General features: G+C 40.0%; 1 protein-coding gene across 1 annotated transcript; it reads right to left on the bottom strand.

The window, feature by feature from the left end:
• Positions 1-545: 545 nt before the first annotated feature.
• pde9ac (phosphodiesterase 9ac) lies at positions 546-15279 on the bottom strand. The gene is made up of 19 exons (XM_058079954.2): positions 15179-15279; positions 14956-15090; positions 12706-12776; positions 12282-12359; positions 10849-10892; positions 10709-10763; positions 10543-10613; positions 10382-10469; positions 9398-9479; positions 9242-9316; positions 9060-9146; positions 6356-6460; positions 6168-6250; positions 5763-5919; positions 5584-5697; positions 5359-5463; positions 4187-4315; positions 4016-4111; positions 546-1430 (listed from the first exon to the last, which is right to left on the bottom strand). Exons 2-19 carry the CDS (start codon positions 15022-15024, stop codon positions 1380-1382), a joined length of 1560 nt encoding a protein of 519 aa, XP_057935937.2. The 5' UTR covers positions 15025-15090; positions 15179-15279; the 3' UTR covers positions 546-1379.

Raw genomic sequence — 15279 nt, 5'->3', positions numbered from 1 at the left:
TTTCCATGACAAAACGAGTTAAGGCCAGGCTGGCTTCTTAAACTTAATAAATATAAAAATAAGCCAAATGAGTCCGTTTTTTGAACGGCTCTTTAAAAGGAATGGCTCACCAAGATCCGACTCCCCTCAAAGAGCCAAAAATCTCTAGGAGGAAGATAGAAAATGATTTTGTCTTCACACACCACCTACAATATTGTGTGTAACGAAGTGTTGTATTTTACGCTTTGGTACTTTGACTTTTGTAGTATAAATTCAGATTGATGCAACACTATGTATCTACCTCCAGTGGTACCTCCCCCTTCCTGGTTTCTTCTTTTGCATGTTTTGACACTCTTGAATTTTTCAGATGGTTTGGCCCTTTGTATTGAGTTGTGGACTCCCAGAGCAGCTACACATGACAACTAGCATGCTAACTTTATAGGAGTTGATAATAAATGGTGTTGTATTGTCTTAAAATGTTGGCTTTTAACATACAGCCATATGTGTTGGATTACGAATCCAATCTGAGACTGGACAGTCTGAAGTTTCTTCAGGATATCTCTCAGTGGTAAGTAGCGTTAGCATTCTTTTGCTGGTGAGGAATCAGGAACCAGCCACTTGTGCCTGATGGTGGCGTCTTCAGGGATTGGAAACAAATGTGGCTTTGCTAGCAAGTAATCAGAGGAACAGAGCTTGGGGGAGGGCAGATCTGTCTTACAGACATGCCCGTATAAGGAAGTCTGCCCCTCTGTGATGTCACAAAGGGGCAGTTTTACCACGCCTTTTAAAAACGAGCGTTTTGAGCCATCCCAAAGTTTTTTCAGGGCTCACTTCCAAATGTGCAAACCTCCTTTGGCATGATTTAACACCATAATTCAACATTTTACCACATTTATAGGTCAGAAACGTAAAAAAGCATCATAGGTCCCCTTTAAGAGTGACAAAAAAAGGAATCAGGAAGTGGAATGGTTCACATATGCTCATTTCTATTGTTATATATTTTTCAAATTGTGAAATGATCACCCCCAATTTTTCTTGTATTTTGACTTTGATCATTTTGCCTTTCCCAAATTGTAAGTTTAACAAAGTCATGTTCATCCACCTTCCAAATCCTGTGTCCTTAGAGAAAAAGGCCTTCCTTTGCAATGCTGACAAACAATACAACAAATAGAGATAGCAACATAAACTCCACAAATAAACAGACAAGAGGTCACAGGGTGCCCTCCCCGTTACATGCGGTGCAAAAGTCTAAGTCAAAGTTCAAGATGTGATGCCCCCCCCAACCCCCGGGTGCCTAAGTTTAGTTCAGTATGTAGCCGAGTGGTCTCTTTGCTCCGCCCTCACTTTCCATCTGTCGTCCTCAGAACGCAGCGCAGCGTCTTCACCCAGACATCCACCCCTCACTCGCCTTTTTTAAAGTCTTCCCTTAATGTGAACACAAAAGAGGACCCCTGCGGAGAAACCAGAGCCCCGGTTAGAGAAACAGGAGGAGACGACACTCTGCTAGAGCAAGGATTTAAATTAAGCAGCAGCACTTTTAACAGCCATACATCGGTTCTATTTAAGACATGAGCCCCCCCAGACCCCCCCCCAAAGGATCTACAATGAACCAGCCAGGTTTTACTCTTAATTGACATCAGTGAAATACACTCCCCTGACACCATAGGGGGCACACCGTGAGATCCAATACATATACAACAACAACAACAATACAACAATTGTCCATTTAAAAAAAAACATTGTGTAAAATAATACATGAAGTTGTAAGACATCTCCATCAGTAATGTAGTACATCAACAGGAACTTACCCCTTACTACTTACTGAACTATTTATTTATTACTATTTATTTATGTTTGCTTTCCTCATCATGGAAATCTGACCAGAACTGGACGAGGTAAGACACCGTTGATGTACTACACTGCTGATGAGGATGTCATACGACTTCATGTGAAAAATACCAACTATCCATTTCATAAAATAAAATCATAAAATCATGAAAATGCATTTTGTAATAAACACATTGGATTTTGTAAGCCAGATAAGGGCTGCTTATTAAAAGTGTAAAAAAATTATATATTATATTATATAAAATATAATATAATATTTAATATATTATACAATATTATATTATATAAAAATATTACTTAGAAAATAATGTGTTGATGATTTTTTTTTTTTTTAGAAAATAATGTTATTTACAATGAATGTGGAATATTTTGAAGTGTATGTATATGTTACAGGAGGGTCCCAACTTTTTCCTCCGAGGGAAAATCCAATGATGGGGAGGGCCACCCCAATATCTTCTTGTAAAAAGGCTAAAAAAAAAGCCGAAAGACAACACTTAGTTTTATTATTGCTTATTAGTATCAACATTTCACAGCTTCTTATCTTTACAGTTTGCACTTTCTGCTTTTTTAAACCCATTTGTGCTGGGTTTTTTGGTTTAATTTTAATTTTAACTTTACACACCCCTGATTTTCTGTGATACTTTGCTTTCTTGTTTTTGAACTGAATTGATGACCTGAAAAAACAGAATCAAAGCTGGACATTCATTTATATGCAAAGACAAAGTCACGATGATAGCACACATATTGGATCTTTTTCGGTGGTGCGAGTGTTTGGCGAGTGTTTTTCACTGTTTAACAAAGGGAAACAGGTCATAGTTTTAGTTCATGAACAGAAATTGATTAAAAAGAAAAGATTAAAAAGAAAAAAAGGATGCATGACAGTTTCATCACTTAGCGGAGTGTATTGTATTTACTCTCTGAAATATGGAAACCGTTCTGTCCAAGCTGTTTATTGCAACAGCCGTGTAGCCTTTGCATGGAGCACTATGCCTTTTGGGTAAAAAGGCGGATGTAGCGTGATGAAAGTGTTTGGCATATTACTGCAGTTCTGCCTTGTGTCGCTACAGTACTGGGAAATGAGGAATTAGTGCAGAGAAAGTAGGATAGACATAGAGTACTCAAAAAGTACTACCGCTAAGCACACAACCAAGGAGTCAGCTTTTACTTACACAGATACCACTGCACTCACTCACTGCACAGCTTACTTCTTCTTCCCGCCTAATGACATATTTTCACTTTTTTTCTTCTGTGCCTCATTGAACAAAAGACACACCTTTATGTTAGGAAGTGGCTTTGGAGCGCATGCATGTGTGTGTATCTCATAGACACAAGAGTTTGGCATTTTCACGGCTACAGGAACTATTGGTGGGGGTTTTCAAACGCTCTTCCTGGTTTACTTCAGTGGGTTTCAAACTACAGACCTTACCTGTTCAAGCTTTGGAGGCACCATCTCATTCAATGGCTAAGGAAAGCGTCTCTAAACTTTTGACTGATACTTTATCTGCTGGGCCTCCTCTAACACTCTCCGCCACCCCCCCCAACGGATAGATAGATAGATAGAGAGATAATAATAATAATAATAATAATAATAATAATAATAATAATAATAATAATAATAATAATAATAATAATAACAATAATACACAATGAATGAATTAATACATAAATAAATACAAAATAAATAAATAACAATAATAATATGGAGAATAAATAAATGACACCGAATATGAGCAACATAATGTACAGCGTAAACAGTAAATTGCACAAATAATTTAAATAATTTTAAATAATAATATTTTTTTTAATATTACAATAATCTAACATTTTAAACCAAAGTAATTGTGCATTGTTAATGAGTAAATACACAGTGGTGTACTGCACTATTTGCCCCTTTCCTGATTTCTTAATTTTTTGCATGTTTGTCATCATTGCCAGATCGTCACCTCTCTAACATACTGCATAACCATAACCATAACTGGTCACCATCGACTAGATACTTACTACCTTTTCAAGGAACTCTTTTCATAAAGGCTATGGAACTGTAAGATAAAACACCAGAGATGGGAGACCCCTGGAGACCCCTTTCTTTAAAAGCTGTCAGGCTCACAAAACCCCCAAAAATCTAGAAAGGAGTGAAATAATAAACAGACGGAACCATAAATGGATAGTTAGATAGAATAGGTTCTACCTCTGTCATGGCATCATCTATCTGCTTAAGCTCCTCATAGTGGTCCCGGGAGTCCCTCAGAGGTTGGACCATGATCTCCTCAATCTGAGGGAAAAGCTGCCCATGAAAAAAAAGTGACGTTAGTTGGTCCGGCGCGCTGGTGCATACTTCCTGTCCAGTCAGTGCACCGACCTTCATGACGGTTTCAAACATGGGTATGAGGACAAACTTGATGAAGCCGATTTGGGCGGTGGGTTTGGTGACCTTGTCTCTGTCCATGAAGGGGGCCACCGGCAAGCCCTCAGACTTCTCTCGGTCACTCTGAGAGACATAGATGTAGATGACATAGATGTACTAATCACATTGTGCTCGAAGAAACTTTTCCCAGAGGAAATCAAATTCATCCGTTCCAGACACCCAAAAATAAGACCAAAAATCCTGATAACCAATTTTGCTGGATGATCGCTGCCCTACATATTATTGTCGATAATTGATATTAGTGACAACATTTTCTAGACCATTTTCTCATGAATTATATGGAACAAGAACCGGGATAGAACTTTCCCACTTTTGGACAGATTTAGTAGAGATACTCAATTGTTTTAGGCCACCATTAAATTTACACAAGTACACACAATATACACTACAAAACCAGTGGACAGTGATCAATGATATAATAATCATTATTATATTATAAATTAGCCTATTATTATTACTATCATCATTATTCTTATTCTGATTATTACTACTACTAGTAGTAGTAGGCTAGTATTAGCCTGCTTATTGGCTTGCTTATTAGCCTGTTTTTGCCCTATTATATGAAATTTGTCAGAGATTTTTTTTGTAAAAAAAAAAATCTATTAAATTTTTTTTTTTAATATCAAATTATTAAGGGGGGCTTAAGAACATTTTAGGGAGGCTGGAACCCCCCAAAAGAGGCCTAATGACACCACTGTGCACAGGTCAATTTATCGAGGCCGCAAAATTAAAGCCTTTTATTTTCAATCGATTCGATTAACTAATTTATAGATTATTGTGATTATCGGTTATAAATGTGAAATTGATGTGGACATCTTGGCGAGATGGATTTTAATTGGGTTTCTCACCATCTTTATCAAATTGTTGGCACTCGCAACTTTGCTTGGCTCCATGGCGGGTTATTTAGCAGATGCTTTGCTAGGGCGCTTGATATTGCGGAACGATGCAGTACAGGGCAAACTGACTGAAATCACACAAATAACGGGGTGTACTCATTCACCTGTGGGGTCGCTTAAGTGCACAGCAGAGCAGAACTCTACACGAGCACAGGCCAGCGACTAGTGGGTTTTTGTGGGAGGGTACGTTTACGTTTTGAATGCGCTTACCTGCATGAAGTACTCCTCCAGCAGGCAATCCACCCATGGTTCAGCTACCTCGGTGGGTCTCACCTCATTGGAAATGTCGCAGCATTTGATCAAAACCATCTTGAGCTTCAAAACACAAGCACGCAGAAGAAATCGATTGTTGATTAGTTGTTGATTCGGCCTCAACGCACCTGGCTTTCCCAGTGGGTAAAATCTGCTTGAGCTACAAAGACATGAGCTACATACACATGTCACATGCTCCTCATTGGTGAAGTCAAAGTTGTCCACCTTCTGCTTGAAGGAGTCCAGTATCTCGCCATGTCTGGCCATGTCGGTGGCAAGGATGAGCGTGATAATAGCCTGCAGTCAGAAAACAAGTCAGCTTTCGGTTCGCTTTGAAATAAGGACATTTTAATGGTGAGCACCTGTCGAATCTGCTTAAACGCTTCAGGATCCACATTTGCAAATATATTGCACTCAGGAAGGGAAAGGATCTGGAAAGCCACAGCGCAGTGATGGTTCTCCAGCGGCGATATGTCATTGTAGCGCACCGCTAGCTCCGTGCGGGCATTGATTTGGTACCTGATAGGTGCAGGACATGGGAAGATGGATTTGGAAGGGTGGGATAACCAAAAACCCACAACAAAGAAAGCGCCACTACCGGAGCAAAGCAACACAATGGCAATCTGGGCATCAGCGTGTTTTCTTACCTGTGGTGAAATAGTTTCACAGTTCATTGACAACAGTGTTGTGCTCAGGATGTCAAAACACACCGGTGTCAATGGCAGCTCATCCGTCAACACCCGCACACAGAGAATAGAGAGTCTTACGTGTTGTTGTATCCGGGGTGGTCCAGGTCGTGACACACCGCAGCTGTCATTAGAATGCCCATGTCCGTGAGAGTCAGCTTCTCCTGCATAACAGCGAGAGTTGCATAAGGGAATACCCAAATATTATTTTGTAGGAATTGCAGAAAAATAAGGGAAAGCCAAAGGAGGCTCCCACAGCACCTCCTCACCTGCAGGTTGCAGAGGTGGATCATGCCATACATCATCTGGCTGACACAGAAACAGTGACGGAAGTTGTGGAAGGGGTTGTTTCGGTAGTTCTCTTGGATCGCCAGCTACAAAATAGTACACAAATGAAACGTAGTCCGGGATGATAGCCGATTAATCACAGGTTTCAAGTAAAGTAATCATGATTAATCACCATTTGCAACCATGACTGGAATATTGATGTTTATTCTGTATTTTATGAACAGAATTACAAATGACAAGGACATGATTACATAGAGTGCCACACGGTGGCCTAGTGTATAGCATGTTGGCCTCACAGTCAGCATATCGTGGGATTGTATCTCAGTTGAAACCGGGAGTTTGCATTCCCAAAGAAAATGCATGTTAGGTTAATTAGAGACTCGAAATTACCAGCCCAGAATGCACCCTTTGAGTTGATGTTTACAACGTCCAAGGAAGAAGAGTCCTGAACCGATGTGTGTATACAAGGCTACGTCTAATTATTACTATCTGTACTCACTACTACTGTAGTACTGTAGTAGTATCCCAGCTGACCTTGGGAGAGAGGCGAGGTACACCCCCAATCGCAGGGTACATGTAGGCAAACAATCACTCATATTCATACACATCCATCCATCCATCCATCTGTCCATCCATCCATCCATCCATCCATCCGTTCATCGTTTCGTCCATCGTTTCATCCACCCGTTCATCCATCCATCCGTCCATTGTTTCGTCCATCATTTCATCCATCCATCCGTCCATCCATCCATCTGTCCATCGTTTCATCCATCCATCATCCATCCTTTCATCCATCCATCTGTCCATCGTTTCGTCCATCGTTTCATCCATCCGTCCATCCATCCATCTGTCCATCCATCCATCTGTCCATCCATCCATCCGTTCATCGTTTTGTCCATCGTTTCATCCACCCGTTCATCCATCCATCCGTCTATTGTTTCATCCATCATTTCATCCATCCATCCGTCCATCCATCCATCTGTCCATCGTTTCATCCATCGTTTCATCCATCCATCATCCATCCTTTCATCCATCCATCTGTCCATCGTTTCGTCCATCGTTTCATCCATCCATCCATCCATCCATCTGTCCATCCATCCATCCATCCATCCATCCGTTCATCGTTTCGTCCATCGTTTCATCCACCCGTTCATCCATCCATCCGTCTATTGTTTCGTCCATCATTTCATCCATCCATCCGTCCATCCATCCATCTGTCCATCGTTTCATCCATCGTTTCATCCATCCATCATCCATCCTTTCATCCATCCATCTGTCCATCGTTTCGTCCATCGTTTCATCCATCCGTCCATCCATCCATCTGTCCATCCATCCATCCATCCATCGTTTCGTCCATTGTTTCATCCATCCATCCATCCATCTATCTGTCCATCATTTCGTCCATCATTTCGTCCATCCATTCATCCATACATCCATCCATCTATCTATTCACTGTTGATGTGTTTAGGTCAGAATAAAGCATCAGATTTTGCATGCATTAATACCCAAAAAAAATTAACTTTATTTGAAACATTTCAAAAATGTGTTATTTTTTACAGCCCTAATCTGTTAAGTAGTCCAATGCATTGAAAGAAACCGAAGCATTATTATGCTAAATTTATCAGGGAAGGAAAAGCAGGTGCAAGGGCGTATTTTAGGTCTCTCAGAGCCCATTGATACGGAATGCCGTCGGGAAGGCTTGTTTTTGGAGAGGGTGAGACAGGAACGCTCCGGCCTTGAGCAGTTAGCCATAATATAGCAGCGACTTCTTCTGACAAGCCAGTGTAATATTAATGTGCATGTTAATAATGTTTTCCCATCTCAACAGACAGTGAGACGTTTAATCGGCAAAGTAAATACAAACTGAAAAGTGCAAAATGCTGTGTGTCCTCAGAGTTTTAACAGTTTAATGCATCACCAAAGAAATGCTGCTCTTTAATACAGTTGAAAAGGCAGCTTTTCCAGAAATGCTCCAAATGTTTGACAAACAGTATGAATTGCCTATGAAAACATGTAATGCTAATATGTAGCATAATTGTGCTACATAGTGTTTATGGATGTGTCTACCTATGAAAATGGTTAGAAATGCTGCTATGCTAATGTTAGCTATGCTAATGTCAGCATGATAGCGCAATGTACCGGGAAAGCTAAATGTCCCCAATGAGTTTTGAGAATTATGACTTCGGTGCGGTCTGAATCAGTTGAGAAATTTGGAAGTGGTTCAAACTCTTTAGATTGAAGACATTTTCCTTTTTGGAAAAATGGAAATCTGAAGAAAAATTTGAATTTTTGGTATGCGGAAAATGGAACGAATGTCCTTAATTAGTTGAATGCTTTGATGTTGGAATGGTTTGAATCGGCTGAGAAATGTGGCAGTAGTGACTTTAGGGAAAAGTCTGAATTTGGGGAAAATTTGGAATCAACCCCAAAATTGAATCAGTTATTCCATATCTGATTTCCAACAATTCCTGAAAATTTCATCCAAATCAAGTCGTTTCAAGTCGACCCAATCTTGTGTATGAGGCAAAAAAAGAACCTTCTTGTTCTTGTTGGACTTGTGCCACTTGTGGGGTATGATTGTGAAACGCTAAGGTTTTATGTGATTTTGATCAAGGACCAAATCGTACAACCTGAAATGAGGTTCAACTTCCTTGGCGCTACAATCTGCTGCGTTGTTGTTCTTACCAGCCAGCGTTTCAGCGTGATGGGGTTCATGTTGAATTCTTTCACCAGTCCCAAATCATGGTACATATACTCCAAACAGCTCAGCATCTGTGGTCATGTAGCATAAAAAACAAACACCATGTAAGACTGTAAAGATATCTCCATTATTTGGATGATATTTACTCTTTTGTCGACATGCGGACCTCATTGTGCTCCCAGTGCCAGACGTCAAACGTTGGCTTCTTCAGTGCCTCGATGGTCTCCTGAGACAGCGTATACTGTGTCCAGGACAAAAGCAGAAGAACAAATGATGAGAACCTCACAATATGCTTTGAAAAGAAGCTTCTACGGTGTCGCACCTTTGGGTAGTTCGGGACATCTCGTCTCGGAGTGACTTTCTTGCCGTCATCGGAGAAATTGTATTTGCATGGACAGTTGACCCTAAATGACAAATTTGGTTTTAAGAAAAACCTTTTCCACTCATGGGCTACTCATACCCACTAAGGATGTCCCCACCCAATCTTCACGACTGCCGATTCGGTGGATTTTGTAGATAGGATAATATCATCGTCATCTGATGTTGGATCAACATTTGCAATAAAATATTCTCTATTCAACATCACACACTAGTTAACAGTTACTATAAGTACTCACCACTAATGAATGATAATGATGTAAGCTGATCCGTGAACAGATGGTATAGCAGGCATGGTGAGCAAGTTATATATAAGTGGTGCTTTCAAGGACCTTTGAACAAAGTACAAAACCTCAAAAAAGTAATCAGCGAAGGAGAGTGAGCTGTGCGGGGAATGACTGGATATATGTATGATGTAACGGCGATAATAATAACAGTCCACATGGAATTGGCTGGAAAGGTGTTTCTTTGCATTTCCGCAAGCTAAATGGCAGACCTTTCCATGTTTTACCGAATAAAACCCAGAGGATATACGTGCATAAAGAATGGGGGTGTACAATATGAACTATAAACTATAAAACATTGACTGTCAAAAGTACGTAGGTTAACGTCCATCCTTGCTTATGTCCTTGATGACCTCCTCCACATTTGTTGCAATTAAGCAATAAAGCCAGAATGAAGACGATGAAACGCAAAAACAAAAGCAAATGTCTTCTTCTCCGACCTTCTCCATCACATGGGCTCCAGCTGCTGTAGCCACAGATGCCCACTAGGAATTTGACTATTTGGCTCCACCTATTGGTGGGCATCTATAACTCTCCAGAGCCTACATACTGTAGAAGACTTTTCCCAACTGTTATATTGGGGTCAATACAGTAGTTGATTGGAAGACTTTAAAGTATGTAAACAATGTTGAACGTTGCGTCACCTGCCACCAACTCTTGATGTCATCTCATCCCGCAGCTTCTTCAGGTCGTTTTTACACTTCTCAATCTCCACCACCTTCAGGCCCTCCACTGCAACATAACCACGACAGGATGATGTTTTTTTTCCCCCTCCATTGGAAGCACATTTAAATCGACTGCTTACACTCCACTCTCTTCTCCAGCATGGCGAGCCTGTTGGTGACCTCCGTCTTCAGCTCGTTGATGCGAAACGCCCTGAGAGAAGACCGATGACATTGAGGCAAGTTGGCGTCTGACTGGACTTGTGGATGGGGGTGGGGGAGGCGTGGGGGCTTCACAACACTACTTACCTGCTGAACTGCTCGGCCACCTGGGACAACACATTCTGAAACATGTCCTCCTTCTCTGCAGACACAAAAACAATACACTGATGCACAATTGTTATCATTTAAAGGTGGTAAATCTAAAATGGTTGAATATATTAGGTTACCTCCAAGTTGGCCAGTCGACAAGGGGACAACTTTGTACAAGGAACTGCATGGAAAGCAGAATGTTACAGTAATTATTGCTGCCGCTTCGTTCGCTTGGAGCATAGTGCCTCCTCGACTGAAAGGAACTGAAAGGATCCACACATCAAAATACATCCTGAGGTTTTGGAGTTATGTGTGTCCCAGATCCAGACGAAGATTTTAATCGAGATCACAACAAAATTCGGGAAAAAAAGCGGGAACTCATTCATTTCAATGCCTCCTTTTTTCCCGAGTGAATTGCAGATATTTTCCAGCGACAAACATGACAATTCCTGATTTTTTTCAGCGCCAGAACTATCTGTCACTGGATCATGAAGAAAAATTATTTTGAATCAAATGTAATCAGAATCTGTTTACATTATATCAATACAACAAACATGGTCCAGATCCAGAGTCACACCAAAATCAAATTCAATGGCTCCCATCAGGGTTACATGCGATTCCGATACCGATCATGCATAAGTGAGATTGCGCGATACCAATACCGATGGCATGGATCAACTGTACATTTGGAAAGGGCTGCCTACAGAAAATTCCAAGAACCCCCGGCAGATAGGTCATGTTCATTAAACGACACACTAACGCTGTTTGGAGGACAAGACATAATTAGCATAATGTTTCATCCACTGGCTAATTTTTTAGGGTTTTAAAAAGTCCGATTAACAAACTGTACATAGACTGGAAAATATTTAACTAGCATTCATAGCATAAATTAGCTCAGAGAAATCCTACTCATGCACTCCAAAAGTGGGCCATAGTTCCCCCCCAAATGGTGTTTCACACTAAAATAATAATCCTACATTTTTTGGATCAGTCTGTAATATTTAGTAAAACCAGTGGGATACTTCCTGTAGTACTATTTTCCCAAAGTTCTCTGACCATTTTTTTTGGGAAGTTATATGCAGAAATGCCGCAAATGGTGCTATCAGGCAATGTTAAAGAATTCCTGGACCCAGAAGGTGATCCAGATCAGTCCAGAAAAAAGCTCAAATCAACAGGGAACTTGGCAATTTGTAAGCGATAAAGCCCAAATTCACTTCTAATATACAAATTTGGCAACTGGGCGAGATTTTTTGTTTATCATGGGAAACCAAAATTTCCTGATACAAAATTAAAACACGACATTATGAACTAGCACAGCCATTGTATGTTGTCGTTCTATGAAAGATATTGATACCGAACTTGCTTCCTGCCTGTTTGGCGGTGAGAGATGCTAGCACCTGGCGATATACTGAAACCGACAAAATGATTGACTTCATTTTCATGTATTATTATTATTATTATTATTATTATTATTATTATTATTATTATTATTATTATTATTATTATTATTATTATTATTATTATTCACTCATGAGTTCCTGGGATACGTGAAATAAAATGTTGTGCTTACTTTGGAGAGTTGGAGGGCATGGTGGGATCAATGGAGACCAGGGCCCCTTCCGGATCCACCATCATGATGGCGGTATTCCTTTACAACGATAGCACATAACAGGACAGCTGTCAATCAATTTAATGACACCACTTTTCAAATAATCACCAAATGCAGGAATGTATGAATTACTATATTAATCATGCTAAGGAGGTGAGAATTAGATTGATTGTTCATACAATCAAGAGTGCTGCAGTTGTACTCCGATCATATACTGCCATCTGCAGGATTGGAGTGTGAAGTGCAAGTATCTACACTATTTCTTAAATACTTTTTCCATATTTATGTAGCATTTGCTATACTAATAATCTAAAAAGACTAAAAAAGTGCTTTTACCGGCGATTCACAAGCTCTTAAGTGTCATACTGGAAACACTGGTACCCACCTGGGGATGTTGGAGGAGGAACACAGAAGTTCCTTAATGTCACAAGGACTGCAGTGCCGACTGAAGACCACCTGTGAAGGACACACACTTGATGGAGCGCTGTGGAAGCTTTCATGCCAAAAATAAAAAACAGGCAAGGTAGATGCAGCACCTGATGACGGTGACGCAAGGGAATATCTGTATCATCAATGACCTTGGCGGCCATTATGGTTTTTAAACAAGGTGCATTGTTTATTGCAGGGCGGGGACAGAGATCTAATATCATTTGTTTGATCAGTGAATAGTCATCTGAGAGGCTGCTCTGTCCTCGCCTGTTATGGAAAACAAATCAAAGCCTCCATTGGGGTGGGGGTGGGGGCGGTGGGGGGGGTGTTCACATGAAAACCAACAACTGTGATCTCGCATCTTGAAAGGAGCAGGTGTAGCAGACAAACATGGGCTCGTCGTGGGCTCGGGGCTCTTGAGCAGACATGTGTCATCAGCAGCTCTCTACTTCAAGCTCTCCACAAAGTACTGGAGGCCTGCAAGTGGTGCATTTAGGGGACTGGTGATACTGGAATATCACCATGGCTATATGACTTCTGTATCATAAGTCACACTTTCATGGTTGTTTACCCGTTTGTTTGCATTTTGTGGAAAGAAGGGTGGTGTATCAGCCTTTTTCAAAATCATAATGTCACCTTTGTTAGGAACATAAAAAATATGAAATAGTACCCGTGAGGAAAGAAAAACATATTTTACAGGTACCTTTGTTATTTTACAGAATAAATACAATTTGTAAAAAAATAAAATCTACTTCATCAATATGATTAAAAAATATTATAAAACATATATAAATATAAAATATATATGGATATACATTATAATAATAACAAAATTAAGTTTAATTTATATATATATATAAATTATAAATCTATAAATATTTAATTCATATATCTATTAGAATTTGAATAAATAGTTATGAATAAATATATTACATACAAATTATAATGATGATGATTATACTTCTAGTGTATTCTAGTGTATTAGTGTAATATGTATATATAGAATTAAATATGACAAAATAAATAATGATTACATTTGTAGATAAATCTAAATAGAATCATAACATTATTTTAACTAATTAAAAATAGTAAAAATAACTCATTTAATTCAATATACATATCATCTTATAAATACAAAAATAACCCTAATAAACCCTAATAAAGTCGAAACATTTTTGTACGATTATGTTATTATACTTTATGTGATTAAAATATTATGAAATAAAATGTATATTCATCCATCCATTTTCTTTAACGCTTTTCCCCATCCCAGCTGGCTTCGGGGGAGAGGCGGGGCACACCCTGTACTGGCCGCCAGCCGATCACAGAACAAATGCGTATTATATGTGATTACCCATCCATCTATCCAGCATCCTTGTCGCTCATTAAGGTTGCAGGGTACATGTAACAATTGTTATTTTAAACATAATTATTCTGTGGAATACAGAATCTCGAGACGATAGTGCTGAAACACCTTGTGAATCCGTATCAAATGTTCAATGCAGGGTCACGGTTTGGTATGACAACATATATGAATTGATTGATTGAATGATTGGTACTGTAATCAATACGGAGAAGGTGTCGAATTAAATAAGATCCAATTGTTCCTACATTTCATCAGGAAGGTTGACTGTGCCACTATTATGAAACAAATTAATCCCACCGTACCAATATTCAGGCCAAAATTAGGCTAATCTTGAAGGTGTCGGTTCCTATAAAGTCCTGATCCAAATGACAGGATTTCGAGGCCCTGGTGCAGGTCTACTGTGCCACCGTTTGGCCCTATTAACTGGAACTGCTGCATTAGTAAACACAGATATGAAAAATGGAAAGATGACTTCCTCGCAGTGTGAAGCTGCCGACTTTGTGTCAGAAACACCTGGAAGTGCCGTGAGCGCTCCGGGACACGAGAAGGTTCGTTTCAACTCTTACTGGAATGAGTGATTTGGACTGGGAAACTGCGGCCCATGAGCCTCGAACTGCACGCAGGTGGCATTTATTCTGTCCCACAAGGATGTACAGTAAGCTAATATGAAACATGCGCGTTATCCTACACGGTTCCGCTTCAACTCATTTTTTGGTCCTCCTGAAGACCACTGTGACGTTAAATTGTGATTATTGCCTGGAATAACCTCAACATCGCTGACGTTGCAAAGCATAGGGTTAAAAGCTTTTGATGGACATCACGTAACTTTTGAATAAATACCTTTTGCACTTTCCCATCCACATCCAGATAAATGGCTTTGGGGGCGTAGGAGGAGGAGCTGGAGCCCATGTTTGACCTCCCCTCACCTCTCGCGGCACTGACAAGACGATACGGCGACGACCAGGATGTCTTTTCCTGGGTAATGTGAGCAACAGGTGAGCATCCTCCACCAAAACACCCAATGTTAAAAACCCAATGTTAAACAAAATAAACGATAACTCACGGGATAAAAGATGATGATGATGTCTCCGGGTGCTGATGCTGCAGCAGCTGATCGCCTTGGAGGCGTGGAAACTCACGCAGACCCGAGGTTAACGTGAGCGA

The sequence above is a fragment of the Doryrhamphus excisus genome, linkage group LG8 (genome assembly GCF_037039965.1).
Source record: "Doryrhamphus excisus strain RoL-2023G ecotype Guam linkage group LG8, RoL_Dexc_Guam_v1.1, whole genome shotgun sequence".
NCBI classification, from domain to species: domain Eukaryota; kingdom Metazoa; phylum Chordata; class Actinopteri; order Syngnathiformes; family Syngnathidae; genus Doryrhamphus; species Doryrhamphus excisus.
This window is presented reverse-complemented; position numbering and strand designations above follow the sequence as displayed.